This window comes from Aspergillus tubingensis (genome assembly GCF_013340325.1).
Source record: "Aspergillus tubingensis WU-2223L DNA, scaffold_3, whole genome shotgun sequence".
NCBI lineage: Eukaryota > Fungi > Ascomycota > Eurotiomycetes > Eurotiales > Aspergillaceae > Aspergillus > Aspergillus tubingensis.
In genome coordinates this window covers 2,077,515-2,104,850 of record NW_023336277.1, presented here as the reverse complement: position 1 = coordinate 2,104,850, position 27,336 = coordinate 2,077,515, and the positions used below count along the sequence as shown (strand labels likewise).

The 27,336-nt window shown below is 51.5% G+C and overlaps 6 protein-coding genes across 6 annotated transcripts; 3 read left to right on the top strand and 3 right to left on the bottom strand.

Moving 5' to 3' along the window:
- Positions 1–8,695: 8,695 nt before the first annotated feature.
- On the top strand, positions 8,696–11,544 carry AtWU_01847 (cell pattern formation-associated protein stuA; the record flags this gene model as incomplete). The annotated part of the gene is made up of 6 exons (XM_035496961.1): positions 8,696–8,711; positions 8,938–8,950; positions 9,013–9,698; positions 9,760–9,960; positions 10,015–10,147; positions 10,206–11,544. 6 exons carry the CDS (start codon positions 8,696–8,698, stop codon positions 11,542–11,544), a joined length of 2,388 nt encoding a protein of 795 aa, XP_035352854.1.
- A 1,072-nt stretch (positions 11,545–12,616) lies between these two features.
- AtWU_01846 (inositol monophosphatase family protein) lies at positions 12,617–13,717 on the bottom strand (the record flags this gene model as incomplete). The annotated part of the gene is made up of 1 exon (XM_035496960.1): positions 12,617–13,717. The coding sequence occupies one exon, from the start codon at positions 13,715–13,717 to the stop codon at positions 12,617–12,619; it is 1,101 nt and encodes a 366-aa protein (XP_035352853.1).
- A 593-nt stretch (positions 13,718–14,310) lies between these two features.
- AtWU_01845 (myo-inositol transporter) lies at positions 14,311–16,105 on the bottom strand (the record flags this gene model as incomplete). Its single annotated transcript, XM_035496959.1, has 4 exons — positions 14,311–14,796; positions 14,856–15,046; positions 15,100–15,834; positions 15,934–16,105. 4 exons carry the CDS (start codon positions 16,103–16,105, stop codon positions 14,311–14,313), a joined length of 1,584 nt encoding a protein of 527 aa, XP_035352852.1.
- A 992-nt stretch (positions 16,106–17,097) lies between these two features.
- On the top strand, positions 17,098–18,755 carry AtWU_01844 (cytochrome P450; the record flags this gene model as incomplete). Its single annotated transcript, XM_035496958.1, has 2 exons — positions 17,098–17,203; positions 17,272–18,755. The coding sequence occupies 2 exons, from the start codon at positions 17,098–17,100 to the stop codon at positions 18,753–18,755; spliced, it is 1,590 nt and encodes a 529-aa protein (XP_035352851.1).
- Positions 18,756–19,807: 1,052 nt separating this feature from the next.
- AtWU_01843 (NADPH cytochrome P450 oxidoreductase family protein) lies at positions 19,808–21,958 on the top strand (the record flags this gene model as incomplete). The annotated part of the gene is made up of 1 exon (XM_035496957.1): positions 19,808–21,958. The coding sequence occupies one exon, from the start codon at positions 19,808–19,810 to the stop codon at positions 21,956–21,958; it is 2,151 nt and encodes a 716-aa protein (XP_035352850.1).
- A 411-nt stretch (positions 21,959–22,369) lies between these two features.
- On the bottom strand, positions 22,370–27,179 carry AtWU_01842 (putative ATP dependent RNA helicase; the record flags this gene model as incomplete). The annotated part of the gene is made up of 9 exons (XM_035496956.1): positions 22,370–22,576; positions 22,652–22,982; positions 23,041–23,254; positions 23,304–23,688; positions 23,737–23,878; positions 23,926–24,702; positions 24,749–25,642; positions 25,695–26,355; positions 26,414–27,179. The coding sequence occupies 9 exons, from the start codon at positions 27,177–27,179 to the stop codon at positions 22,370–22,372; spliced, it is 4,377 nt and encodes a 1,458-aa protein (XP_035352849.1).
- Positions 27,180–27,336: the final 157 nt, after the last annotated feature.

Sequence of the window (27,336 nt, the reverse complement as noted above, 5' to 3'; positions counted from 1 at the left end):
CAACCGCGAGAGTCGAGCGATAATCAAGAAAAATTACTGTAACGCTGGAGTCAAGGAACTTGGTCAATGCCTCACCGGCTCCATTTTTGGAGCTAGATAGATGATGTACATCAGGGTACCCATAATCATCGTGCGGGAAGAGCCCACTTCCCTGGGTGATGATGGATCAGGATACTCCATCGTGACTCCATAGAAGCTCTGCACCAACCTCCCTCAGGACGAAGGTTTCGCCGATCTGAGACAGATAGATAGATAGATTAGTTCATACCTACCTACTCTTCTCACCTATCTGCTGGAGAGATGGGTAATTGGTGTGTATGGACTGTTGCCAGTTATCATGGGCACTTTCCTGTCTATTCATCCATCCTGACGTAGCTCGATTAGGTTCCAATGAGCCACCAGACCTGTGTATGATAGTCTAAACCCGGACGAATCTGGAAATTAACTCCAGATCCCTCACATTGACGACGAGCCCAATACCTGGCAGCACGACTATACTAGTCGTAGCCCAGGCTAAAGTTGGCTCGTGAAACGCCAGCATTCCACCAATGACAACCCCAGTCCCATGCATTGGCGGGGAACATCCATTCATCCTCAGCGGAGAATTAGTTTAGGAGGAATGAGGTCGGGGCAGACTGGCCAGGGTCGTGGTCGATTACCCGGGGTTGGGCGCTTGACCGACTCTGCTGGTCTGATGTATCCAACGAGCCGCCTCATCGGGTGAGACGAAGAGTCTTTCCGCCACCTGCTATTGATTGAGAAAAAAATGGAGGCAAAAAGCAAGAAGAAAGGGAGGTTGGATTTTCATTCCGACTGGGACAACTCCTAGAAGAGCGGTAGAAGAGAAAGATGCTGGTTTCTTTTTCATTTTTTTCTTTTTCTTATATTCCCTCTTCCAAAATCTTCCTTGCTCTCCCCCTTTATTGGAAAATAATGGTTGGGGGAAAGAAGGGAAGGAGGGGGAGAGAGAAGTTAGTTTCATTGGTGATAGACTGACAGTACTTACCTACTAACTACTATACAGTAAGTATGAGTCCTTCCAAGAAGCTACAGTAAGTAGGGCGATACACATGAAGAGAGCGGCCAGACTCAGCCGAAAACAGTAAAAGCGCATGATCTGGCGATGGAGCTGCGGGCTGCTCCGTACCAGGTATCCATGTAGGTCCGTCCGTACCTACTGGAAAAGCTGTCTGTCTGTATGCAAGCAGGTAGGCAGGACCGGGATTAGAGTATTCTGGACGTAACCGGTCGCGAATCTGAAGACAACTGACAGAATTTTAGACCGAAGCTAGTTAGTCACCAAACTAGGGTGTCTTTGCTCTTGAGCTTCCCCCTACCGACCGAAAAAGACGACAAGTGACGGGGGTGTGGATGTATGTGTGTGAGTGTGAGTGGGTGTGGGTGTGGGTGTGGGTGTCTGTGTGTATCTGTCTGTCTGTCTGCCTGCGTGTGTGTAAGAGAAGACGAGCGGACTTGATCGACTGAATGCTCGTACGCCACCCTGCCTGCGTGGTTGTCTCTCAGCCAGTAGTTTGAACGGCCATCTGCAGGAATCCCTGTCCTTCTGCCTCATCCTGGTCGCTTCTTCTTCTTCTTCTGCTCTGTGCAACCAAGAAGTGAGCTGCGCTTGCTTGCATGACCTTTACCCGTTTGGAGGCATTTTGTCGCGATTAACTTCTGGGCTTGGGCTTGACGGGCAGAAGTGTGAAATTATGCCAGGTTCATGGGATTATGTTATGAGATTAGGGATTAGTACGGAAGTAGTCCCTTAGTCCCCTAGTAGGAGTACGTACTTAGTAGCAGCACTATGGGAGGAGGACCTCAACCCCTCTCTTTTACTTTCAGATCGATTTATTAGATGATTTACTGATTGATCCCTTGACGATTGAATGGTTAATCGCCTTTTCCTTCCTCTCAATCTGTTGCCGCCTCACAATCTCCCAACAAATCCCGGCGAAATTACTTCATCTACAGTAAATTTCTGATTTTTCCACCCTACCAGCTGGGCCGACTTATCTTCGGCTATGACCAGTCACACCAGACTCATCTGATTGTGGTGACTTGTCAGCCCTTATCCCAGTCGAATTGAACCACTTTTAGTCAGAAACGAAGGGAAGGTGACGCTGGGCGGGGCCCGCACCCTAACGCCCTCCAGATCGTCCCGAAAGCCTTAAATTATTTATCGCACACACCACCAGCCCCAAAGGCCAAGCCCCCGGGCCAATAGAGCTCTCGTCCCCCCGAGGGGAGGCTCCACTTGGCCGCGAGGCTATTCCTGGCTGGCGTCTGCTAGTCTGCCCCTAGCAAAGATCTCGTATCGACGGACTCGTCCAGACTTGACAGCGATGAAGGAGAATGGCTAGTTCGGTGGATCGCGACCGAAAATCTCAATATTATTTCATTGCGACAGTGTTGTCTAGGTTAGGTAATACTCTTACGGCATTCATCGGGATAATAATGAAAAAGTAAAATAAATCTCGTCAATAAAAATAATAATGATATTTAATGAAAGGGTAACAAAGTGAGCGGAAAAGCAGATAGATAGGATGGGAGATTAACCACATCAAAATACTACTAGTAAATAGTCAAGAGGGATTGTTCGGGGTTGGGTAATATTGCATCCCTTGTAAAGAAAATCTCTTGGTGTGCACCTCCTCAACCACTCACGCATTTCCCTCACTTCCGACGCTTGCTCGATCGCGCGCGCGCTCTCTCATCTCTCATCATTCTTTTTCTCTCTCTCTCTCTCATCGTCATATTTTTTTTTTGAACCCCCCTCCTTGCCATGTCACCGCCATTTTGAAGGCGGCCCTTTTTTCGGCGGTTCTCTCGTTTCGAGGCTAGAAGGACATATTGTGATAGTTGATAGTTGATAGTTGTTGGATCTCAAGGTTTTTCGCTTTCAGATAGTTCGTTGGTCTGTGTTGAACGCTTCCCGCTGCTATACATACACTTACTTTCACCTATGATCCACACACCGTTCACATCTTGCATCAGTTCCATTGTTGCTGCGATGGCGGGCTTTGTATGACCTGCCTAAACACTCTAAGTATGACTACTGTATGTGCATCTTTGTGGTCCCCAAGACCAACATTTCAGGCCTTTGGTCTTACTAGCCAGTAATCCTTCTTCTTGTGATTCGTTCACTGGTTGCTCTGGGCCATTCTGGCGCCCTTCTACTGGTGGCGGATCAGAATCCACATTTGCGTATGGACTATCTACGGAGCAGGTACCTTTCATGCATTGAGCTCGTCACTGATTTGACTTGCCGTCAGCACTCTACTTAGGCAGCGCCAGACTGACTCGTGCGGGTTAAGGAATTAAACACCAGAAATAAGAATACCTTACAGCATGTAGGCTGGCCGGTCGGCAAGCATGGTTATCGTTCAGCCCGCACCATCGGACTACATACTACGTATCTAGTACTTGCACACATACACACGCACTACCTACCTTAGATAATAGTACAGGAACGCCTGTCCACTGCCATTCACTACTAATTAACAGTCGTTCTGGTGTCTAGTATTTACTGTCAGTCCTACCAACGGTACGTCCACATTAGGCAATTTCTGGATCCATGGATGCTTGACCATTGGTTCGCCGCCCCCGTGACAGAGATACGGCTTCGAGCCATTCCATGGGACGACGCGGTGTGGGACCCGCGCTCAATCGTGGAGACAGCTGTTCGAACCTGGAACTGAACTGGAACACGCCTGTCATTCCGTCATCTGGTGGTTGCTTTGCTTCCGTGGTTCTTCACAGCCCGATCTAAGCACTACTGCAGCGCTGCTGCTTTGGCTGCCTAGGCTGCTGGCATTTTTTGAGACATCATTCTCCCACGTCGTAGGATGGTTGATCCTCCGATCACGTTTCGAACTCGCGACAGACTTTGAACAGAATCAACGAAAAGAAATTGGAAAATAAAAGAAGAACAAAAAAAAGCTAAGCCAGACTGCACCGAAGCTGGGCTAATTGACTAAATTTCAGACCGACCAAATCAGCTCCGAGGAACGGAGCCAAAAAAATTTCATGGGAGAATAATTCCATCCATTTTTTTTCTTTTTTAATTTTCTTCTTTTATTACGCTCTCTTATTTTTTTATTTTATTTTATTTTATTTTTATATTTTCTATTTTTTTTTTCCCCATATTACCCTCTTTTCCATTTCCCTCTTTTTCCCTCTCCCTTAGTTTGTGTTGCTTTCGATCGTCTTCCCATCGATCCAGCATCATCCCGGCAGCGCAGGACGATCGAATGACTTACAGCAACGCGATCGGTCCCAACAGTTCACAGTGGCTCCCGACTATCGCAGTCAATTGGAAGTGAAGGACTCACCAACTCTTTTCCCTTTTTATTATTTCATTTTATTTTAGCGACCATTTTTTTACTTTTCCTTTCTCTCTTTTCTTTTTTTTTATTTCCCTCCCAAAATACCCATTTTCGTCATTTCTCAATTTTCCTTTTTCTATACCTTCGTCTCTACTGTAGTGGTGTAATGACCCCCTTCTCCGAGTCTTTTGGGGCTTCCTCCACCCTTGCGAGAATTTGATTAGCATGATCAATATTTTATTTGAATTAAAATTTAATCATTCTTTCTGCAGTGGTAATCAGGAGCGAATTAGTAGCGAGTAGACATTGAATGAGCCCGTCTTATTTCAGATGGGGAGTCCCTAATCAGATCGGTCTCCCGAGTTGGTCAGTAGTAGGCGCTTCTGTTTTGATCTACTCTGGCTTTGCCCGCGTTGAATTGTTTCTTAATGGTTGCTCGACCCTGCAGAACAGGACGTCTTCTGCTTCTTCTGTGCCATCACTCTTCTGTCCATCCAGAACTCGGGTGTCTCTTTGTTTCTTCCACTTAAGCCATCGATCTCATTGTTCACATCATCGACATAGTCATTAGCTATTGTTATTCCCACGGGTACGTGATCATTGATTTCCTTTTTATTCTCCCCCCTCAAGTCTGACATCTCCTGCGCATGTCTGGTTTTTTTTTTTTTTTTTTTTTCCTACGTATCGTGTCTGTCTTGTTGCCAATACCACCTCACCTATCAATTTTGCCGCTACTCTGTTTTTCACACCCCCTCTGTCCCCTCTCTCTCCGTCATTCCCACCATCGTGTTCCCCTGGAGCCAATCTGAGGCCAGTGTGCAGACACCGCGTCGGTTGGATCATCGCCGTCCTAGCCCAAACGGTGGTTCCTGTCCGGCGTCTTGTTTAGCTTATCCGGCTGATGGTCCTTGCTTCGTGGCGGATTCACGGAATCCTCACTGTCTGAGCTTGACACAGCACTTGTGGACTGGACCCTGCCAGAAGGAACAGCCAGAGAGTGGAAGCACCAGTACCAGCACCGGCAGCAGCCTAGCAGGAAGCAGCAGCAGCAGCAGGAGCACCAGCACCAAGATCCCACGGTGTAGTCTCTCCGCTCTTCCGCAAGACGCACGGTCGTTGTCTCCCAGAAAATCCCACTTCCCTTCTTCTTCTGTTGCTCTTTTTTAGTTGCGGGATCCACACCTGACTATTGCCCTTTCTGCTTATTTTTCCCTTTTTCTTATTCTAATTTCATCGTGCCTCTTTTTGATTTTTTATTTTCATTTCTTTTTCTTTTCCTTATTTTACCACTTTAATCTTGCATTTTTTTCTTTCTATTTTACTCTGATGATTTTCTTTACTTGATTTATTCCTTTTTCAGTTTCTTCGTTAATCCCTCCCCCTCTTAACTGTTGGGGGATTTTGCTGACACCTCTTTCTATTTTGATTTTTTGATTTTTATTCTTGATTTATTCTCTTTTATTTTATTTTCTTTTCTTTTATTTTTTTTTTCTTTCCCAATTTTTTTTTTTCCCTTTCTCCGTTTTATTAAAGAGAAAAGAGACGGACCCAGGACGACTACTTAGTACATAGTTATAGTGACAGACGGTCCCAGTGATCCACTGCTCGGTCCCTCTCCAAGTTCCCTTTTGCCTCGTTCTTCAGAACCGACACCAAACGGGACCCGCGACCAAACGGACCCGGCCGGGGCTGACGCCTAGATTAATACATATAATAGAGCAAAAAGGGCCAAACGCAAAAAGGACAGCCAACGAGCGCGAACAAGCTATAAGCACCAGAGACATTCTACGGCAGACAATTGCCTTGCAGCTTCTCTTACATTCCCGCGCCGCAGGTCTCAAAAGAAAACTGGTGATCGAGAAACGATCCAAACACACGTGCTGGTGGTATGTGAGTGTATTTTCCTATTCTCTCTCTCGTTGCGCTATTCTTCCCTTCCATCTTGACACGCGCGCACGCGGTCTTTCCCCGTGAGGCGAAAGTCGCGGGGCGATTTGTTTCTTGTCTTGTCTTATGTCTTGTCTTGCCTTGATCTCGACCACTTCCTGCTGTGTGAGAGTTCTGTTGTTGCTGCTGCTGCTGCTGCTGTCCTTGCTGCGGTACGCGCCCAGCCGCCCGAGGACCAACCCCCAATGGCCGTTGCCGCTCCCTTGGATCGATGAGGACACCGGACTACTGCAGATACGCTGGACTGTGTCTATGCTCCACCTGCGACAGAGCAGATTTAGACGTGTCGTGGTTCGAAGTCTGAGAAGAAAGCATACCTTCCTCCCTTTCTAGAATATCCTTCTCTGCCCAGCACACCCACCGCCCCTCCCTTCCTTGGTTGCTTTCCACTTTGACACCCGATTTCCATCGTTTTGGCTGGTGTTTCGGCCGTCTTTTCGCGGGCTTCGGCTGCACCCGTCAGCCGGAGATCCTCAGGCTGGGCTTGATTGACTCTCTTCTGCTGGTCGGTCCAGCGCCAACCCAAACCCAACCGAAACCCACCAGCCTCCCACTAAAACGCGGAAGCTGAGCGGCTGGCCCCCCTCTCCCCTCCCTTCCTTCCTTCACAGTACTACGTACTAGATACTACTAGTCAGTAGTACTACTTCCATAGTACTATCTACTGGTCTCTCTACCACTATCCCACTCCCACTGGGTCTACCGTACCGAGTTCAAGCACGGTCTGACCATACTTTCCCCTCCCGAACTGAACCCAACCTACTACCTGTTCATCCCCCCCCTTCTCCCCTCTCTTTCTCCCCTCCTCGGCCCATCCCATTTCCCTCATCCACTCGTTGGCCATCCATGGGTGAAAAGCTGTCTCTAATTGCTTCCCCTCCCCGCCCCTTCAGCTCCGACCACACACCTATCAATCCTCCTAGGGAGGACAGCAGATAGAACAACAGAACCTCACCACACCCACACACACACACACACACCACGTTGAATCATTGCGTTGGTACATTCTCCCTTTTTTTTTTTTTTTTTTTTTTGAATTGGTCTTATTTTTGTTCATATTTTATTTCTTTTATTTTTTTTTTCTCTTTCCCTCCCCTTTCCCCCTCTCCCCGCCCACCGAGTTAAACGGGTTTCCAAAGGCGGATCGGTCGCGGTCCAGAAACCCCGGCGGCTGCAGAGAACCTCAGGCTTAGCCCGGGGGCGCCTGCGTTTGCTGTTTCTGCCCCAGCCTCCACCTTTCGCCCATGATCTGCTGCTGCGCCGGCGGCGCTGCAATCATTCCCGTCTGCCCTCCACCGCCTTGGTCCTTCTGCTCGGTCATGATCGCCCACGTCGAGAGTGTCTGACATTTGCCCATCCCATCTGTTGCCCTCTTTTTCTTTTCTTTCCTCTTTGGTTTTTATTTTTCTCTTTTTTCCCTTTTTTCCCTAAATTTCTTTTCCCTTTTCTTTTTTCCTCTTTTTTCTTATTTCCAGTATCCATTTTTGCCTTTTTCCTTTTTTTACCTTTTCGCTCACCTCTTTTCCTTACCCAAAATTAACCTGCCCTTTTGGATTTCCCTCTTCCCAATTTCCACCCTAACCCCAGTAATTTCCATCGACCGACTTCCTTGGTCCGGATTACTATTTTTTCCTGGTCCCCACCGGTCTCCCTTGGCCTCTCCTCCGTTGCTGTACCATCCCTTCCGTTTGACGCCTTCTTATACATACACCTCCGCCTCTGCTTCCCTCCACCATTCCCCCCTCCATCAATCACGACTTCGTCTCTTGTCTTGCTTCTTTCCTGTTTTCCCCCTCTACGTGGCTATGTGGACGAACTGAACGACTTTCTTACTTACGCCTGCTGTTCCCCCCCTTTACTCTTTTCTTCTTTCCATGACTCATTATCTTGCCTGTTACTACTGTTTCTCTGTCTCTGCCAATTCGCTCGCATGAGGTTATTGACCCGTTCCTAGAACTGTCAGTGCCTGTATCGCCTCCCGTTCATCGACGACCTGCTACGACCTGTTACGACGCCTTAACGTCCCTCTTCCCTCAACTCGTCGCAGAATCACCGCCATTCGCCCGCTTGACGCGTCTCAATCCTGTGCTACCGCTTTTGGTTGCAAGTCACCCAAGGCCTTTTGACGTTTGATGCTGGACTGTCACGTCGCCTTCTCCCGCTCTGTTCTTACGACTTGAAACGAGACCCATGATTCTGTGCTTCTAATTTGGCTGAGCGATTTCTGTTGACCATCCGCAAGCGCTTGTTGTCCTGCTTTCATGGTTTCGCCTGTGACGACCCAAGATTCTTGAAAGTATCTGGATTTAGATTTCTGTCAGTACTCACTGCATAGCGATTTTTCGTCCAGTTGCGCCGGCCATCTTCAAGCGTGTTACGGTTACGACTTCCACGAGCTTGCCACGATTGCACATCCTTGCATGTTCTGCATTGCCTGTTAGAAGCTTCTCATTTGTTCGGCTCACCCGCCAACTTGATCCTCTTGTATCTGACCCAATCTATTGGTCGCGATACATTAACGACAAGTCAAATCCCATCACAGGAAAAAGAAAACACCCACTAAAAAGAAGTTCGCTTTGTTATTTGCATGCTACAGTCAGATCGTGCCTTTGCGAACTGACAATTACCCGTTGATAAAAGACCAAAAAACAAGAACCGACAGCTTTCGCCTCACGGTACGCCGGACACATCGTTGAGTCCGACGTCCGACCGCTCCCGTTTCGCCTCACTTTTCAAGACCGTTACCCCCGCCAACCGAAAAGCTGGAGCTGCCGTCGATTTCGCAGGTCCACACCAGAGGTCCTGTTGATATTCCTTGGTATAACCACCACGCTGCGGAGCGACCCCTATTGTCTGGCGACAAACTCCCAGCTCTCAGTCTACCAACGGCCACGCAGGCCATCTCGGGCCAGTCCTATCGGGCTAGCTACGAAGACGCGTCGGCCCTTGGTTCCAACAACACGAGCACTCGAACAAGTTTATCGGGGGCTGCGCCTGTAGTTAGTGAAGCTAGAAGCCCGCCGCCTACGTCTGCAGACCTCGCGGCAGGTGGTCAGGGCCGGCTTTCATTGGATTCCTCGACTCAGGAGTACTCGCTCCAACAAAACCCCGTTAGTGACGGATTCTATCAAAACCAGACTTCACTTGGCAGCATGAACCAAACACAATCCTACATCGATGTCCACTCATCGCACCTGTCGTCCGCTCAGCCGTATGCGCCTCATGCCGCAACTGCGGGAGGGTTAGCGCATTACCAGTACCAGCAGCCACCCGTTCTGCAGCCAGCATCAACCACCTATGGCCCGGCAAGCTCGTACTCTCAGTATGCTTACCCTGGTGGAGTGACCTCCTCCCAGGGAGGTCCGCAACCCCCGACCACCTCCATGAGCAGTGGTGTCCCAACCCAATTGTTGCCTTTACCAGGTACGTGCTACTCTAAATGGTCATGGTCAGCTGAACTTTCAAGCTAACTGCAGTTCTGTAGCTGTGACAACACATGGTGCTGTCCCGACAGCGGGTTATGGAAACACGACCGGGACCCCCTTGCAAGGGTATGTCTATGATCCCACTGGCCAGGTAGCCCCACCAGGAGCGAAACCGCGCGTTACTGCCACCTTGTGGGAAGACGAAGGCAGCCTCTGCTACCAGGTGGAAGCCAAGGGCGTCTGCGTGGCAAGAAGAGAAGGTAAGCTTGACTTCAGCTGCTCCTTTTTGACTTTATGCTAATGTGTATTCACAGACAATCATATGATCAACGGCACAAAGCTCCTGAACGTCGCAGGAATGACGAGAGGTCGCCGTGATGGTATTCTGAAGAGTGAGAAGGTCCGACACGTCGTCAAGATTGGGCCCATGCATCTGAAGGGCGTCTGGTACGATCTCTGAATTGCTCGATTTCCATGCATCAGGACTGACTGAATCTTGCTTTAGGATCCCCTTCGAGCGTGCCCTCGAGTTCGCCAACAAGGAGAAAATCACAGATCTCCTGTATCCCCTATTCGTTCACAACATCGGTGGCCTTTTGTATCACCCAACGAATCAGAGTCGGACGAACATGGTGGTGCAAGAATCGCAACAGCGGCGATTGGAGGGCCCTCAGGCTGCGCGAGCATCTCAGGGGCCTCAGCCCTCGACTTTGCACCATCATCACTCACTGCAGGGCACAGTTCCTTCGCACATGCCGCAACCCCACACCATGGCTTCTCAGGCCGGTGCTCGGCCGGCACTCGATCGAGCACACACATTTCCCACGCCTCCTGCTAGTGCCTCGAGCCTCATGCCCATCACCAATCCCAGCAACTCCTATGACTGGAACAACCAAGGGATGAACTCGGGCGTGCCGAACTCACAGCCGCTCTCCATTGATACGGCTCTGAGCAACGCCCGGTCAATGCCGACGACACCTGCCACCACACCCCCGGGCAGCAACATGCAGGGAATGCAGTCATTCCAAGGCCAATCCGGGTACGAGTCGAAACCATATTACTCGGCTGCCCCGCCTTCTCATCCCCATTATGCTTCCCAGCAACCTATGACTCAGACTGGTATGGCTTCCTATGGACAAACGATCCCGTCTCACCCTTACATCAAGAGTGAGATGGGACCCCCATCAAGCCGGACACCTGGCGGCCAGCCGGAGACGGATGCACCTGAGGTGAAGCAGGAGCGCTATGCCCACAGTAATGGCCATGTTGGAAGTAATGGAGCTGAGCAAGTGCCGGAGCATGAGTCGGAGTATGTGCAGCATGACAATTCTGGATATAACACCAACCGGGGCTCCTACACATACACCACCAACACTTCGGTGGGCAGTCTGGCGGGTGACCACTCCCAACTTACCCCGGAGATCACGGGTTCTCCTACCCAACAAAACGGGTCTGAACGCATGACACCCCGTACGAGTGGTGGGCCTCCTCCCCCTTGGGGCTCCGGATACAACACGCCTCCGCGCCCCGCCGCTGCTAGCAGCCTATACAACATCGTGAGCGACACCAGAGGTACATCGGGCAATGGCGCGACCTCTGACAATTACTCCGTGGCTTCAAACTCTGCTCCTGGATACTCGACAGGCATGAACGGATCTTTAGGCTCCACTAAGCGGATGCGGGAAGACGATGACGTGGATCGCATTCCTCGACCGGACAGCCGAGGAACGGAGTATGATAGCAAGCGCCGTAAGACGCTGAGCGAGGTCGGCGGTCCCGTTGGAGGTGTGCCCCTTGGGCTCCAGCCCATGAAGGCTGGCGGTGTTATGGCCCGTCGTCGGTAACCGTCCACTCCAGGAGTCGTCTTTCCTGACCAGGTGAAGACCTGGAACATCAAAAAGAAATAGAAAAGAAGAAAAAAAAATCTCCCAAGGAAAGACAAAATTCTAGTTCTGTTATGGGTTATTATTTTCCATTTCTTGGAGTGAATTGTGGGGCTTTTCACGTTCCTGATTGTTGTTTTAACTCTTATAATAGACTACACATTCAGCACGGCAGGGTATGGGATATGAAGTGAGTGGGTGGAAGGCCATTCGTCACCACCCGAGCGCTTCAACAATTGCATTCGACAAACAGCGCCCTATTTGTGTCTTTGCCTTTTGCGTTTGTTGCATGGTTTCTCGATGGATTGATTGAACAGTGCCTGGTCACCGGCACTGGTTGGGATGGGTGCATTGCTTGGTTCCTCCGCCAACCAGGTTTTCGATCGTTTTTATGTCTTATGTTGCTTCCCGTTGGAGGGTTCCCCAGCGGATGGGTAGCCTACTCGCAAGGGGTGTGTTATCTGGGTTGTTCATGGAGCAGCGTTGGGACTGCGCGCTTCGCTTTTCTCACTTTCTCTACGGATCAAGCGAGGGATGGTCAGCGTTACGGTGCTTTTTGGTCATCTTATGGTATGGTATGTGTGTGTGTGCGTGTGCGATTGTTTCGACCGGTTATATTTAACGACCATGAAGTCACGAATTTCCTTGATGAGAACATTTTTCCTATTATATTGTTGTGGCTTTTCTCCATTCCTGCATCTTAGGACCGTTGGTCCTAGGTTTTTGTGTTTCTGTTCTGACTGTATGGGCATTTAAAAAATTCCATGGGCTATTGAAGAACGATTGAAGACAGTATAATCGTAAGATATTCTATTTATGCTATACATCTACGTAGACGATTTGGTGTACGAATCGAATAAAGGCATATAGGGAAGTCGGGGCTGTGAGAGATGAGGGGAAAAGAAAGAAGGGAAGCAATGTATGGCCTGATCTGGCTCGGCGGCTCAAATCCACGCATCATCCTTCTCTCCCTCCCTCCCTCCTTCCCTCTTCTCTGTTTCCATCGTTCTCTTTCTCTCCTTCATCTTCCCTCTCATTGTTGCGTGTTATCTTTCATTACCTCCTCTTTATGCCTTTCCCTGATTTCCCGCGCAAGTTCCAGCACCCTCGAGTGAATCTCTGGGAATGCGGCAACTAGACCTAAGTTATCTGCCAGCGTCCGGCCTCGCCCATAGTTGAAAGGCTGACCATCCAGATCGGTGATCATGCCGCCCGATTCTTCAAACACCAGCATGCCGCCAGCATGATCCCACGCATAGGCACGATACTCGGGGCTTCGGGGGATACGGACCATCACGTTGCACCCGCCCACCACGAGGGCCGCATACTTGGCTTGCATGGACCAGAGATCAGTAATTGGTTTGGTGACACCCAGTCTCTCGCGAACAACTTGGTGTAGCCGCTGATCGATGTAGGGGCTCTCCATGCTCTCTGCAAATACCAGATCGGGCTGGCCGGTATCGGTCCGTGCCAGGACGTTGTACACCTTCACGGCGGGCTGCAGGCGCTCCTTGCTCATCGGACGCTTGTACGCTCCATGGCCCCGGACTGCCGACAGCATAATGCCGTACCCATTCTGATCGACCGTGTCTTCGTGGACTACCGTGGTGTGGAAGTGCAGGTTGGGATATCCGACCACGCCGACCTTCTGCTCGCCGTTCTCGATGAGCGCCACGGAAACAGCATACTGACGGCCCTGAATGAACGAGGCCGTCCCGTCAATGGGATCCATGATCCAGGTACGCGTATGACGGGCTCCTTCCCCACTGCCACCCAAGTCAATGATGCTTAGCATCTCTTCAAGCGACGATGGGGCTGCGACGATCTCTTCGCTCTCGGTATCATGCAATTGAGTTGTGGATACCAGCTGCCACACTCGGTCGGCTAGTGCGGGATCATTCCGCAGGGCTGATGCTGATTCCTCCCCGACAAATTTGTCGCTGGGAAAGTTGTGGCGGATTGCGCTAATCAGAATGGCTTGTGACGCAAAATCGGCTATGGTCACTGGAGACGCGTCTGCCTTGTCGGTAGATCCCTTGTCGGCCTCGGCCAGCATAGTCTTGGTGACTATACTGGCTCGCTGGACAGCGAGACAGGCCACTTGAAGCTCTCTAGCGAACGGTGAATGGGCCATTGTTGTTGATGTATGTTGGCTTAGACTAATATGCACTGACTTGCTGGTTAGATAATGGCTAGCGGCGCGCGTAAATACGCCAGTCTGCCGTACGTACCTTTCCGGGTTTCGGTTGCCACAGCGCTAAGACCACTGCCTATTTGCAAATTCAATTCGGCCTCTGAGAGGATGGCTGGGAAATTTCCACAGTATGCCTGTGGAGCTAAGAGTGAAGAAGTCAGATAAAGAGAGTGTGAGACAAGCGAAAACAAGAAAAGGCACTGGTGGGTATTGATCGCTGTTGATAGTAGCTCCAAGCCATTGACTGGGGCAGGAAATCTCCCAATGAGGAAAAGCGTTTCAAGCTGCTTCGATTCACTACGGACAATTCATTCACCGGCCCGTTGGCGTGTGCAAATGACCGAACACATTTCATTACTCTATAACAACTGGGAAAGGAACATTCATCGTACATACAAGCGCTGAGCTGTCAGGACTACTTCCTACAGCCGAAGCTTGAAGCCGGTGTGGATCCAGCGTCCGCGCCAGGATGGCTGTCTTGCGCACAGATCAAACGATACACAGACCAACTGCGGGAGGCTTCGGAGATCTATCTATGGGGCACTTTGCTCGTTCGCTCTCGCCTCTCGGAGCTCCCTCTGCAATCGCTTGGCGTGTTTCACCCCGAAGCCATGGGTGTAAATTTCCCGCACCGACTCCAGAGGCATATTGTGCACCTCCGCATAGCAGAAGATGACGAAGAGCCACCCAAGAAAACAAATACCCGCATAGAACGCAAACACTCCGCTGGGGGTCATAGCCTTCATCATGGACAGAAATGTCGACGAGATGATGATATTACAACCCCAGCAGGTCACGGTATTCAGCATTGTGCCAAGTGCACGTACTTCCAAGGGGAGAAATTCAGTGCCCACCCAGGAAATAGGTGCAACGCCAGCCGAATAAAATGCAATGTAGACAATCAGTGCGACGAGAAGAAGGATACTTGCCCAGGTCATCTCGTGCGGTCCCGTGACGCTCAGATCCGAATTGACAGGAATCCAATGGAAGGCGATGGCAACAACAACCAGGGAGAGGGACTGCGTCAATGTTAACCAAAGCTATGATCTGAGCAAGTCGATGAAAATGCGGCACCTACCATTCCCAACACGGTGATCAGAAGCATTGATCGTCTTCCAAAGCGGTCAATGAAGGCGAAGTTTGGGAACCCAAACACAAAATTCGTCGCTCCAACGACGATGGAGACGGCCGTGGCCTGGTTGAAGCCAACTAGGGAGAACAGTGTGGCGGAATAGTACATCAGCGTGTTGAATCCCCCTAGTTGTGATACTGGGTAATATCAGCATCTATGATAAGAAAAGGAGAAGAAAACGGGGTTTTACCAGCCATGATAGAGCAGGCTGTGGCCAGGGCTCGCAGGTTAGCGCCTACAGTGAAAAGCTGTTTCATCTGCCACCATAGGCTCTTGTCTGATACGGAGGCAGCAACCTCTTCAATAGAATGACGAACCACCCTGATTTTGTTGACCACTTGCTGTTCCGTGGCTTGAGGAAAGATCTTTCGGATTACTCTCTTGGCTTCATCGTCACGGCCATGGGAAATCAGCTGGCGAGGTGTTTCTGGGCACAAGGGCATTGTAGCCGCCAGAGCAATAGCAGGAACAGCACCAATGGCAATTGTGTATCGCCAGCCTTGATGTACGTCAGTGAACGCGGCCCCGAGGGCGTAGGCAATGAGCTGGCCAAAGGTCACACAAATATTATCGAACACGATCAGTCGACCACGGAATCTAGCAGGCGCCATCTCTCCAATATACAAGGGAACGATCATTGCCGCTTCACCCACTCCAAAACCAACTACCAGTCGACCAACCACCATCTGGGCCAGTGAGAACGCCGTGGCTTGCAAGGCGGTTCCCACGAAGAAGACCGCACAGCCCACATAGATTGCTAGTTTCCGTCCATACTTGTCTGAAGTCATGCCAGCCAGAACGGCGCCGATCAATGCACCCCCTGAAGTTATGGAGGTGATGAGTTCCTGGTCATTAGAGGACAGAGCTTGGCCGAGGTCGGTTCCAAGGCTGACGAGGACTGCGGATATTACGCCCGTGTCGTACCCTGGACGAGGGAGGAGAAAGAACCATGTCAGCTGGGACTGTCTATGGGCGAAGTAGCTATGATGGGCCACGGAACGCTAACGGCCTGGGTCATGCCTACCAAAGAGAAACCCGCCCATGGACACCGTGCACGCAATCAGCCATACAGCCTTGCCAGGATTCGTCGTCTCGATTGAATCGTCCAAGCCCTCCGCGGCACCAGCGTTGTCATCGTGGAAAGTCTCTGGTTTCAGATCGTCGATGGCCGGCAAATAGTCGTCTGCAGGATCCATGATGGTCTGGATTAGGGCTATGGGAAGTAACCAAAATCTAAACAATGAAACAGTATGCTTAGGAAGATACAGGTTATGGATGAAGTGTTAATTAGATTACACCCGTGCAATGACCACAGAAGCCCGGCCGACGTGGCTAAAGATTGAGTGGGAGAATTATCTACGATGACAGCGGGCATATATGCAAAGGGAAATACTATTGCCGAAAAGCGACCCCCATGGCCATCATCCACCCTCGAGGAGGGGGTATATGCCTGCCCCCTCATCCCCATGGCGAACTAAAGACTCGAAGAGGGGGGAATGGAATGTCCGGGTATTGCTTCAGGGTTCGGCACGGTTCCATGGGTCTGTTCAAGATGACAGTCGTATCTCCAGGTTACCCCAGACTTGCCTGGACCCGGATATCTGCGTCTCTTCATTGGCCGATCTGCACATCTCGGGGGATGTCCTCAAATACCGTCAACTCCGCTATTATGACGATAAGTACCGGGGAGCTATTTGCACAATAGCCGGGGCATGGGGCTCCTGTCAAAGCCTGGTGGGTCCAGCTGATCCTTGCGAATTGATTCCATCGCAATTCGACCGGCAAACGCGCGAGCATTATTACTCTGTCGGTGGTGGCGGGGCACAAAAGGGAAATTCTCTCCGCCCTGGCTGGATGACCCTGAATGGCAGTTTTATCCGGCATCATGCTGGAATGACATGGCAGCTGTTCACCAGCCAGGGACTCACGATGTCGTGGGCATGGTAGAATGTTGGGGGAGTCGGTTTCTGCGGTTCACGAGGATGGGTTAGTTCATCCATCCATCCATCCATCCCCTTCTCCTCCCGGTTTACCTGGGGTTATAAGTAGCTGCTCTCCGGACCAGAGAGCTTGCTGGTAGCAACCAGGAACCTTTGATATTTGAACCTTGTTCATCATTGACATTCAATTACTTGATCTACTGTGTTTCTCTTGTCCGGCTCTATCGTGACGCCTTCAAAGAGCAACCATGTGGACACTTTTCACAATCGCCCCTTACGCGTTCTTTATCGGGATCGTGGGGATCTCCTACTTCCTGGTATGGCCGTTTGTGCAGTATATCAGAGACCCCAAAGGTATTTTTATACTCGTATATATACCAGGTTGTCTACAGAGCCTCGAGGCTGACTAGCGAGTGTCCTAGGTCTCCGGAAATACCCTAATCTTACACCAATCTCGGGAATGTCTGCCATCCCGTTCATGCTCATGGCGTCCCGCGGATTCCGTTCGCGAGAACTGCAGGAGCTGCACCAGGAGAAGCCGGTAATCCGTACCGGACCCAATACGCTCTCCTATGGTGATGTGCGCGCGATCAAGGACATTTACGGCCATAACACCAAGTGCATCAAGGACCCATCCTACGTCGTCACGGCGGGCACGCATTACCACCTAGCCGATGTGGTGGACAAGGGGGACCATGCGCGGAAGCGTAAGGTTCTGTCATCCGCCTACGCTCTTAAGAACCTTGAAACATGGGAGCACAAAGTCAGCGACAAGGTTGAGAAGGTGGTGGCCCACTTTGACAAGGTGTGCACGGCCGCACCGTCTGCGGCTGTGGCGTCCGGCAAGGTCGCGCCGGACCCCAAAGACCTGACCGTGGATTTCCGCGCCTGGACCAACTACTTCACGCTGGATGCTATCGCAGATATCGGTCTGTCGGAGAAGCTGGGCTTCTTAGACCAGGGCAGCGATGTCTGCATAGCTGAGCGGAAGGATGGGTCAACGTACACGGTGAATCTCCGGGAGGCACTGTATCCCACGGCCCGGAAGCAGTCGCTTATCCTCTGGAACTACGAATGGTACCCGGTGCTGAACAAACTGGTCAACGTGATCCCGTTCTTCGGCCGGATGCAAAAATCCTCGGACAACTGGGACAACATTGTGTGGCGACGCAGCATCGAGCGCCTGCGACGGTATGAGGCTGGGGAGAAGCTCGATGACTTCTTCCAAGCGCTGATGGAGGATAAGAACGGCCGGGCCAACAACCTGGAATGGGGCGACGTGGTGTCGGAAGTGAACATCATGATGAACGCAGGCAGCGTAACGACGGCGATCGCGATCGCCAACGTGATGTACCAGCTGCTGCGGAATCCGGAGTGCCTGGCTAAGCTCCGGGAAGAGATCGACGCAGTGCTAGACGCGGACGATGTCGTTGCGCCATACGACAAGGTGAAGCACTTGCCGTATCTTCGGGCATGCCTGGACGAATCGCTCCGGATCTTCCCGCCAACGTCGCACGGGCTTCCGCGCGAGACGCCGGAAGAGGGGATGGAGATCCTGGGCCAGTGGGTGCCGGGGAAGACAACGGTCAGTATGTCGGCCTATGTTGCGCACCGCGACGAGCGGGCCTTCCCCAAGGCGGACCAGTACATCCCAGAGCGGTGGTTGGGAGAAGAAGGAAAAGCGCTGCAGCCGTACTTTGTGGCGTTCTCGGCGGGGGCACGGTCCTGTATCGGGCGGAACATCTCGTACTTGGAGCAGACGAAGATCCTGGCGTCGCTGGTGCATCGGTATGAGTTTGCGCTGCCGCACCCCGGGTGGGAGCTGAAGCGACTGGAGACGATGAACTTGATTTTGGGAGATATGCCGGTGAAGGTGTGGCGACGGCAGGTGCCGGCCACCGATTAGGGGAAATTTTCTTCATATTCTTCTTGTTCCTAGACAGGCTAGACTTTTTTTTTTTTTTTTTTTGTTCTCTCCTCTTTCTCTTTTTCTTCTTCGTGATGAATGATGAAAACAATGGTAGCGATATTGCACTAATTCCTTGGTGTTGGATGGTATAGTCCATAGTTTCTCACTAGTTTCCTTGGTAGACACTCAACTAGGTAAACACTCAATTAGCTAGTCATGCATATCAAGCATGTAACTACGTCGAGATAGTCTCACGAGGGATCGTCATGGGACCCCGAGGTGTCCGGCCAGACTGGTCCGCAACCATCGGAGCGAGACCGATGTGTCCGTTCCGTGGGGGAAGGGTATGCAGCATGCTACATCCCTTTCATCTTTAGTATAGTATAACGAAAGAGGAAAGGGAGGTAACGCCCCGAAAGCCGAGCTGGGGTAGAAAGTGGACAAAGTGCGGGGGATAGATTGATAATAGTTAAGGTTGATTGCTTTTTTGGTCTGTGCTGTGCCGGGGGTGAAGATGGAGACAGAAAGAAGGAAAGGGACCGCGGGGGGAAAGTAGCTAAATCGGGTATATTGGGACCGAGAGGGAGGTTAAAGTGGTTTAAACTACTCCGTATTGGACAATGGATGAGGCGAAAGACATGCAGAAAGGTGCATGGGCGAAATGGAAAAAGATGCCGCCTGCCCCCAAATGGGGTAATTTTCCCCTCGGGGAACATTGCCGCTTCTTTCTCCATCTTCTCTTCTTTGGGATCCCCAACTTCGGTTCTGGTGATCCTGTTTCTGCTTCTGTCTCTGCATCTGCTTCTTGCTCAGGTGTACTGCTTCTCGTGTCTCGTGTCTCTTTCCTTGCGCCGCTCTCATCTCCACTATGTCGGTCATTGGCGCCAATTCACCCATCGGAAATCATGGTGTCGCGGCCTCTCATGGATCGATTTATAGATCCAGCAGCTGCCCTCTCATCTTCTACTAACCTCCAAACTACAGAGTGGCTGACTGACTGACGGACAGGCTGGTTCTGCTCAGTGCACTTCATCCTCATCCTCATCATCATGACCTCTCCTCTGTCTCCATGGCAGATATCACCAGCCCTCTGGCAGGAGCTGACCAAAGTCCTCACTCCCACCGGAGCCGCCGACTATGCCGCTCTGACTCTCCTTGCCATGGCCGGCACGACCTACCTGTCGCGCGGCATCCTCTGGGACCAGCCAGACCCCTACAACTACCTCTGGTATGAACGTCCCCAGCTGAAGATGGCCGGTTCCGCCGGCCCCAATGCCCACCAGGAGACCCGCAACATTGCCCAAAAGCTCGAAGAGGCGGACAAGAACATCGTCGTCTTCTGGGGATCGCAGTCCGGTACGGCCGAGGGCTTTGCCCATCGCTTGGCGCGTGAAATTGCCCTCCGCTTCCGTCAGGGTACTCTGACGGCGGATCTATCGGATTATGATCCGGAGAGTATCTCTCAGATTCCTCAGTCCAAGCTGGCGATCTTCATTCTGTCTACCTATGGCGAAGGAGATCCCAGTGATAATACGGCTGAGTTCTGGGATTGGATTCACAAGGCGGAAAATGTCTCGCTGGCCAATGTGAGGTACTGTGCGTTTGGCCTGGGGAATAGCAACTACAAGTTCTACAACCGCGTCGTGGACGTTGTCGTTCAGGCGCTGGATGGTCGAGGTGCAAAGGCCCTCATGCCCGTTGGTAGGGCTAACGATGCCGAGGGAGCCACGCAGGAGGACTTTATCGGCTGGAAGGACGAGCTGTTCGCCATGTTCAAGTCCCAGCTCGGCTTCGAGGAGGGTGAGATGCAGTACCTGCCCACCCTATCCGTCGAGGAAGACGAGTCCCTGGAGCCTATTGATTTGAACCATGGAGAGCCAGATGCCCGTGATGCTAGCAGGGCATCGGCGCAATGCTCCCCCGTGCGGCCAGTGACTATCTCCAGCACCCGTGAGCTCTTCCAGGTCTCAGACCGCCACTGTCTACACATGGAGCTGGACCTGTCCAGTGTCCCCGAGTTCACCTACAAGACGGGCGACCACCTCGCCATCTGGCCCAGCAACCCCGACGCAGAGGTTGAGCGTCTCCTCCAGGTACTGGGCCTTACTGCACGCCGCGAGGTGCCCATCTCCATCAAATCCCTCGACCCGGCCACGAAAGTGCGCATCCCCACCCCCACGACCGCGGCAGCCCTCTTCCGATACTACCTGGAGATCTGTGCGCCTGTGAACCGCGACACAGTACTCGGTCTAGCACAATTCGCACCCACCCCCGAAGCAAAGACCTACCTCCTCCAACTCGGCCAAGACAAGACCAGCTACGCCAACTTCCTCAACCGCACGCACGTCACTCTCAGTCGTCTCCTCCAACTCGCCTCCCCAGACAACGCCTGGTCCGCCCTACCTCTATCCTACCTGGTCGAGACCCTCTCCCCCATCCAACCCCGATACTACTCCATCTCCTCCAGCAGCGTGCTCTCCCCCCGCAAACCCTCCATCACCGCCATCGTCTCAACCACCCCTGTCCCCGAAAACCCAGACGAACTCATCCACGGCATCACCTCGAACTACCTCCTCGCCTTATCTCAACACCGCACCTCCTCATCCACCCCCCACCCATACGGCCTAACCTACCACCTCAACGGACCCAGCAACGCTCTCAACAGCGAACAGGTCTTCGCGCACCTCCGCAAAAGTAAATTTAAACTGCCCCGCACCGGAAACACGCCCCTCATCATGATCGCCGCAGGCACGGGCCTAGCACCGTTCCGGGCGTTCATCTCCGAACGTCGCCAACTGCAGCAGATTGGTCGTGAAGTGGGACAGATGATCCTTTTCTTTGGATGTCGGCGTCCAGACGAGGATTACATCTATAAGGAGGAGCTGGAGGCGTTGAATGAGGGGCTGGGTGGAAAGTTGCGCATTGAGACGGCGTTCTCGAGATATGAGAATGGGGGAGTGAAGAGGCAGTATGTGCAGGATAAGATTGTCGAGTGTGGGGATGAGGTGGTGAGGTTGTTGGTGGAGGAGAGGGCGAACTTGTATATTTGTGGGAGGGCGGGGATGGCAAGAGAGGTGGAGAAGAGGGTCGGAAGGGAAATGTGTAGGGTTAAGGGGTGGGAGGAGGGTGATGGGCAGTGGAATGAGTGGTGTAAGGGGTTGAAGAAGAGGGGGAAGTGGCAGGAGGATGTTTGGGGGTGATCAATCGCTTCGATTTTTCTTTTTCTTCAATGATATCGTGATGTCAACTAGTTATGAACAAAGTCTTTTTATTTCATGTTGGAGTTAGAATTTATATCCATCTATCGAGATTTCATATCATATACATTCATTTTCTCATCCCATCCTTCTTCTTATTTTCATCACCATCCAGTCCTTATACATACATACACGCATTTCATTCATCCATACAAACCCAACCCATTTCAATTCAATTCATCCCAACCAGAAGCCCAATACAATCAATACCGAATTGTCCAATCCAAGTCTAGTAGTCCAGAGGCAAGACAAGCAAACAAGCATCTTCCAGAAAGCTAAACCCAATGCAACACATACATACCAACCAAGCAATCCAAACCCAACCAAAGACAAGAAACCAGGGTAGGCAGACGACTACTTCCTCACCTGAGCAAAAATCATCTGCCACAGACCCAGCCATTGCTGCTGTTTATACGACGGCACGCGATGCGGTTCCCGGAACGTATTCTGTAGGATCTCGCGTAGTCTCGCGCTCAGGGTCTTCAGCGCGAGCATAGATTTCCAATCTCGTAGGGAGAAGCGGATGCGGTTGGAGTCGATGGATATGACGCCGGAGTACATCTATCATTTTTATTAGTATTGATATATCAAATGGATGGGTGTGTGTGTAAGGGGGGAAGTTAGAAATTGGGGTACCTTAAACTCAGCCTCTCCGCACAACAACGCAATAGCGAAATCATCCACAGCCGTCGTTTCAAACGCATTATAATTCTTATTCCGGCCCTGCATGATATGGTAATAAGACACCCATTTTATGGCCGATGCATCGGCTTGCTTGTTCACCGAGGTGGGGTGCAGCGTGACGGCTTGGTTGTTGGCGACGTTGCGCCAGCCTTTGCCGTCGCGGGTGAGCAGTTTCGGGTAGAAACTCCAGGCGATTACGGAGTTGACTATGGTATCGTTGACGCTGTTGAAATCGTATTCTTCCGGGATGGTGAAGAAGTTGCGTCGGTTGTTGGATCGGGAACTGTATTTTTGAAGATTTGTTAGTAGGGGTTTGGGCTTGATGAAGGTGGGGAGTGTACCGGTTGAGGAGCGCTTTCTGGGATGGATCCAGCGTTAATAGCCCTGTGTCGGCGATTGATACAATCAGCTGCATTTTGATGTCCTCGATATTAAGCAGTGTTTGCGAGCTGAGGAAGTTCTTGCGACAGAAGGCGTATTCGCTCACGCCGGGTGTGTTGCGGGCGCGCTTCCACGCGCAGTAGGCGTTGTATACCGTCAGCAGATCAGAGTCGCCTGAATCTTGTTAGCGACAAGTAGGAAACAGTAATTGGGAAGCACCTACCCTTGCGGAAGGACAGTCGAGCAATGTCCTTTTGGGTGTTGGAGCCCATTGTGTTCACAAATGGCGACTTCGAAGACAGAATAGCGGCGATGCTGACGGCCGCGTCCAAACAGCGGAAGAAGGCGCCGTGGATGATCAACTTTCCAAGGAAAACGTCCAACGGCAGCTTGGCCAGCTGCAGACCCAGAGGGGTCAGATTCTCCGCGTTTGTTAGGGCCTTCACCTCCTTAAGCGAATCGATGGCCCGGCGGATGTTCTTGGATGACGGCGGGTCGAGCGCCTCCAGCAGCGTCGGTTCCACTTCACCCAACTTGCAGATCTTGACACGCAGCACAAGATCTTGGAGAGACAACCGGAGCATCTCGGGCGTCTGCTGTTCTGCGAGCTACAACTAGTCAGTATTAAAATTTGCAGCCGTGGTGGTTACACATACCAGCTTATCATGGCGATGCTTCGTAAACAGGTGGAAGCAGATACCATTCTGCACACGACCAGCTCGTCCACGTCGTTGCTTCGCATTAGCGCGCGAAATAAACGTTTCGACGAGCCTAGATAGCTGACGGCGTTCATCAAACCTGGGCAAGTTAGCTACTTCATTACTCGCATGTTCTCCTCTACTAACCTCATGCTCTTCTCTTTGCCCGCATCAATCACCGCAGTAATATCCGGGATGGTGATACCTGTCTCTGCAATATTGGTGGCAATTACAATCTTTCTCATGCCCTCAGGAGGAACCACGAAAGCCTTCTCCTGATCTTCGCTGGCGATAGATGAATGCAGCGCATGCACAATCCATCCCTGCTGGAAAGTCGGGTCCGATAGGATCTCATCGTTCAGCCGACGAATCTCCGCCATACCGGGCATGAAGATAAGGATGGCCTTGCTGTAGTGTGTCATGTCAGGCGACGAAGCGATCTGCACAACCAGCCGCTTGATGAGCTGGTAGTCCAGGCGATATTCGTCAAAGTTTGCCACGGTCTCCTTGGTTTGCTTAGAATATCCATCGAGCGAAGTCATCAGGCTGCCGGCAGTGTCGCCCTGCGCCGTCTCCAGCGCCAATTCATCTGTTTCCTCCTCCACAGCGTTGGATTCATTCTCCAGCAACCGATAGTTGGTCATCTCGATGGCATCCTCTAGGAACTTCATCTCCACAGGGAATGTCCGACCTGGGATATTCAGTACCGGAACACCGCCAAGATAGGTGGAGAAGCGCTGCGCCTCAAGTGTGGCCGACATCAGAATCAGCTTCAGATCGGGCCTCTTTTGCATCAACCGCCGAAGGACGATGAGGAGGAAGTCGCTATCAATCGAACGTTCGTGGACCTCATCGAGAACAACATGAGTGATATCGCGGAAGTCGTCAGGGCGCTCAAGCATTCGCACCACCACTCCGGTAGTCCTGCCAGGGTCAGCTCGTTCCCAAGTTCACAAGGGCGAGAACATACGCGAATACAAGCCTCGTAGCTTGGCTGACTTTACTCTCCAATCGGACAGCAAAGCCAATGAGCGAGCGCGCCGTTCCCACATCGTTCTTATTCTCGCCTAGTTCTTCGCTCACTCTTCGGGCAAGGGAAATGGCCGAGATCCTGCGAGGCTCGGTCACATAGATCTTGCACGGTCGGCCTTGCTTCATTTCATGCTCCAAAATAAACGAAGGTATTTGCGTACTTTTCCCGCTTCCTGTTTCACTGCAGATGATGAGTGCACGATGTGTGTCAAGAGTATTGAGAATGTCGTCGCGGAAATTCCAAATGGGCAGGTTCATCCTGCCCTGAGCCATGTACTGGAATGAGGCCGTAGACGACTTTTCTGTCCAGATCCGAGTCAACTCCTCGTCAGGCTCAGAACTGTCCTTTATGCTGGCTCCCCGTACTGGGGATTCCGGCTTGCTAGAGGTTCCGTTTCGCTTCCGGAAGTTATGCGACAAGACAACATCATCTTCAAAGGCCCCATGGTTATCCTGTATGAGTTTCTTCAGATCCTTGACAGTCTGCTTGTCAGCTTCGTCTTCCTGCAACTTCTTCGCATTCGCAAACTCCGTCCAAAGCTCTCGCCACACCGCTGGAAGGCGCAGGTATGCTTTTCCTTCTTTGGAGTTCTGCGGGAATAGGATGAAAAGAGCAAGAGTGGAAACGAAGGATTCCGCTTGCTGAGAGTTTGGAGTCGCCACCGAGTCCATTGAAACGAATGTCGCGTAAGCATTCGAGTTATGTGTGGTAGTGTCCCAGACAAAAGGGAAGGGAACCTCTTGAGGTTTGGACCATCTTACTTCAAGAGCTTGTCTGTTCGAATGCGACGAAGCGGACATGTCCTTGAACGTGATCTTGCAACCCGTGTCCCTACCCAGATGACTTAGTTGTCGATCATCCCCAGCTTAACTGCGAGACATACCTTGCTTTGCACGTTTCTTCTAGCACTCGCCGGGGGCTAAGTCCAGTCCATTTTCCGAAATCGCGCACTTTGACAGATGCCTTCTTTAATTCCTCCGTTATCACACCGAGTTCCAGGACAGGTTCCTCATCTTGGAACATGTCGCCTAACAAGTCCGTAGCCTCTTCATTGTCAAGCGGTTGTGCGCCATTCTCCGGTTTCGTTACCGTTTCCTCTGGTTGCTCTGCATTTTCAGCTTCCTCTTGAACAGGCTTCTCTTCAGGCTGTGAGCGCCGGACAAAAGCCGCCTCTTTGCGTAGATCGTCAAGTTTCTCTCTCCACTTGTATTCGGCCTCATGCTGGTCAAACAGCACATCATTTTCAATGCTAGTAATTTTGCGTTGCAACCTCACGACCTGAGGGTCTTGCTCGGCTTCAGCAGGCTTACGGCCTCCCTTCTTGCCCTTCTTGGGTTGGTCGAATAGCTCCGGTCGCAGGCCATACAGGCGAGTCTGCAGGTCCAGATACTTTGGAATGAGCGTGTCCGGGTCAAGGGAGCTGTCCGAGTCGTAGGGGCTCGATTGGAGGGCAGGGCTCGGCTCCTTTACAGGGCTTTTGGGCTTTTTCACTTTGCTATTATTTGGGCCCAAACTTGGGGTGGAGGATTGTGATGGCTCACGATCTGATGTCAGTCAGGTTAGCCATCCAATCCTTACGGGATACCAGGCACCTAAGATTACCATTTATCCAAGAGATATGTCTATCCAACTCATTGCGCTGCTGCGCATTTGTCTGCATGTAAGAAGGCAATTCCTTGGGAGTGCAATGCAAGGCAAGCCAATCTAGAGCCTCATCCAGGTTGCAAACCACCTCCCTATTGGATGTGGCAGAATTACCAGAAAAGTAGAGAAGCATATGCTTCAAAGCCTCGTTTACTTTCTCTTCCGGGAAGCCGAGTTTAAGCAGGGTTTCCTTCAGGGTCCAGAGTCTCATGTATAGTTCTTCCTCCGAGACAGTTTTCTTCTGACCTCCCGAATCCCGTCCGGGTAATGGACTGAGCTCTCGCTCTTCCGTCTCAACCAGATGCATGATATTCTGTAGCACCTCGGTGGGAAGCCACTCCATCAGGTTTATAGAAACGGCTTGTTGCCGGAATACTCTGCGTTCTGTCTCCAACTTGGTGACTTGGCGGGCGGCATCACTTCTGCACTTGGAAGCATACTTCTCAACCAAGAGCTGAAGTTCAGCTTCCTCCAAGTGTTTCTCAAGTTCTTCTGGAGTATAGTTCTGTAATGAGGGGGCGGCTTCGCTTTTGGACTCTACTGCGGGTTGCTGCTTTCCATCGACGGGCGTTGGACGATCACTTTCGGACACGGACTTGGAGTCTGCGGTAGAGACTGGGGTTGACGATTCAGTAGGCTTTGGTTTAGATGGCACCGAGACCGTGGCAAATCCTCGAGCCGGATTGGAGGCGGGCTTCTTCTTTTTCCTGTTGTTAGGTGGCATGGTGGTTAAGTGAGATTGAAGGAGGGGAAGGTGGGCTGCTGCAAGATTTCCCGCCGGGGCGGACAAGGAGAGAATGCTCTAAGGATGGGAAGTGAGAAAGGTAATGTCTAGAATCATTAGTGAAATCTCAAGGTGAAGAGTGAGCAAATAAAATCTG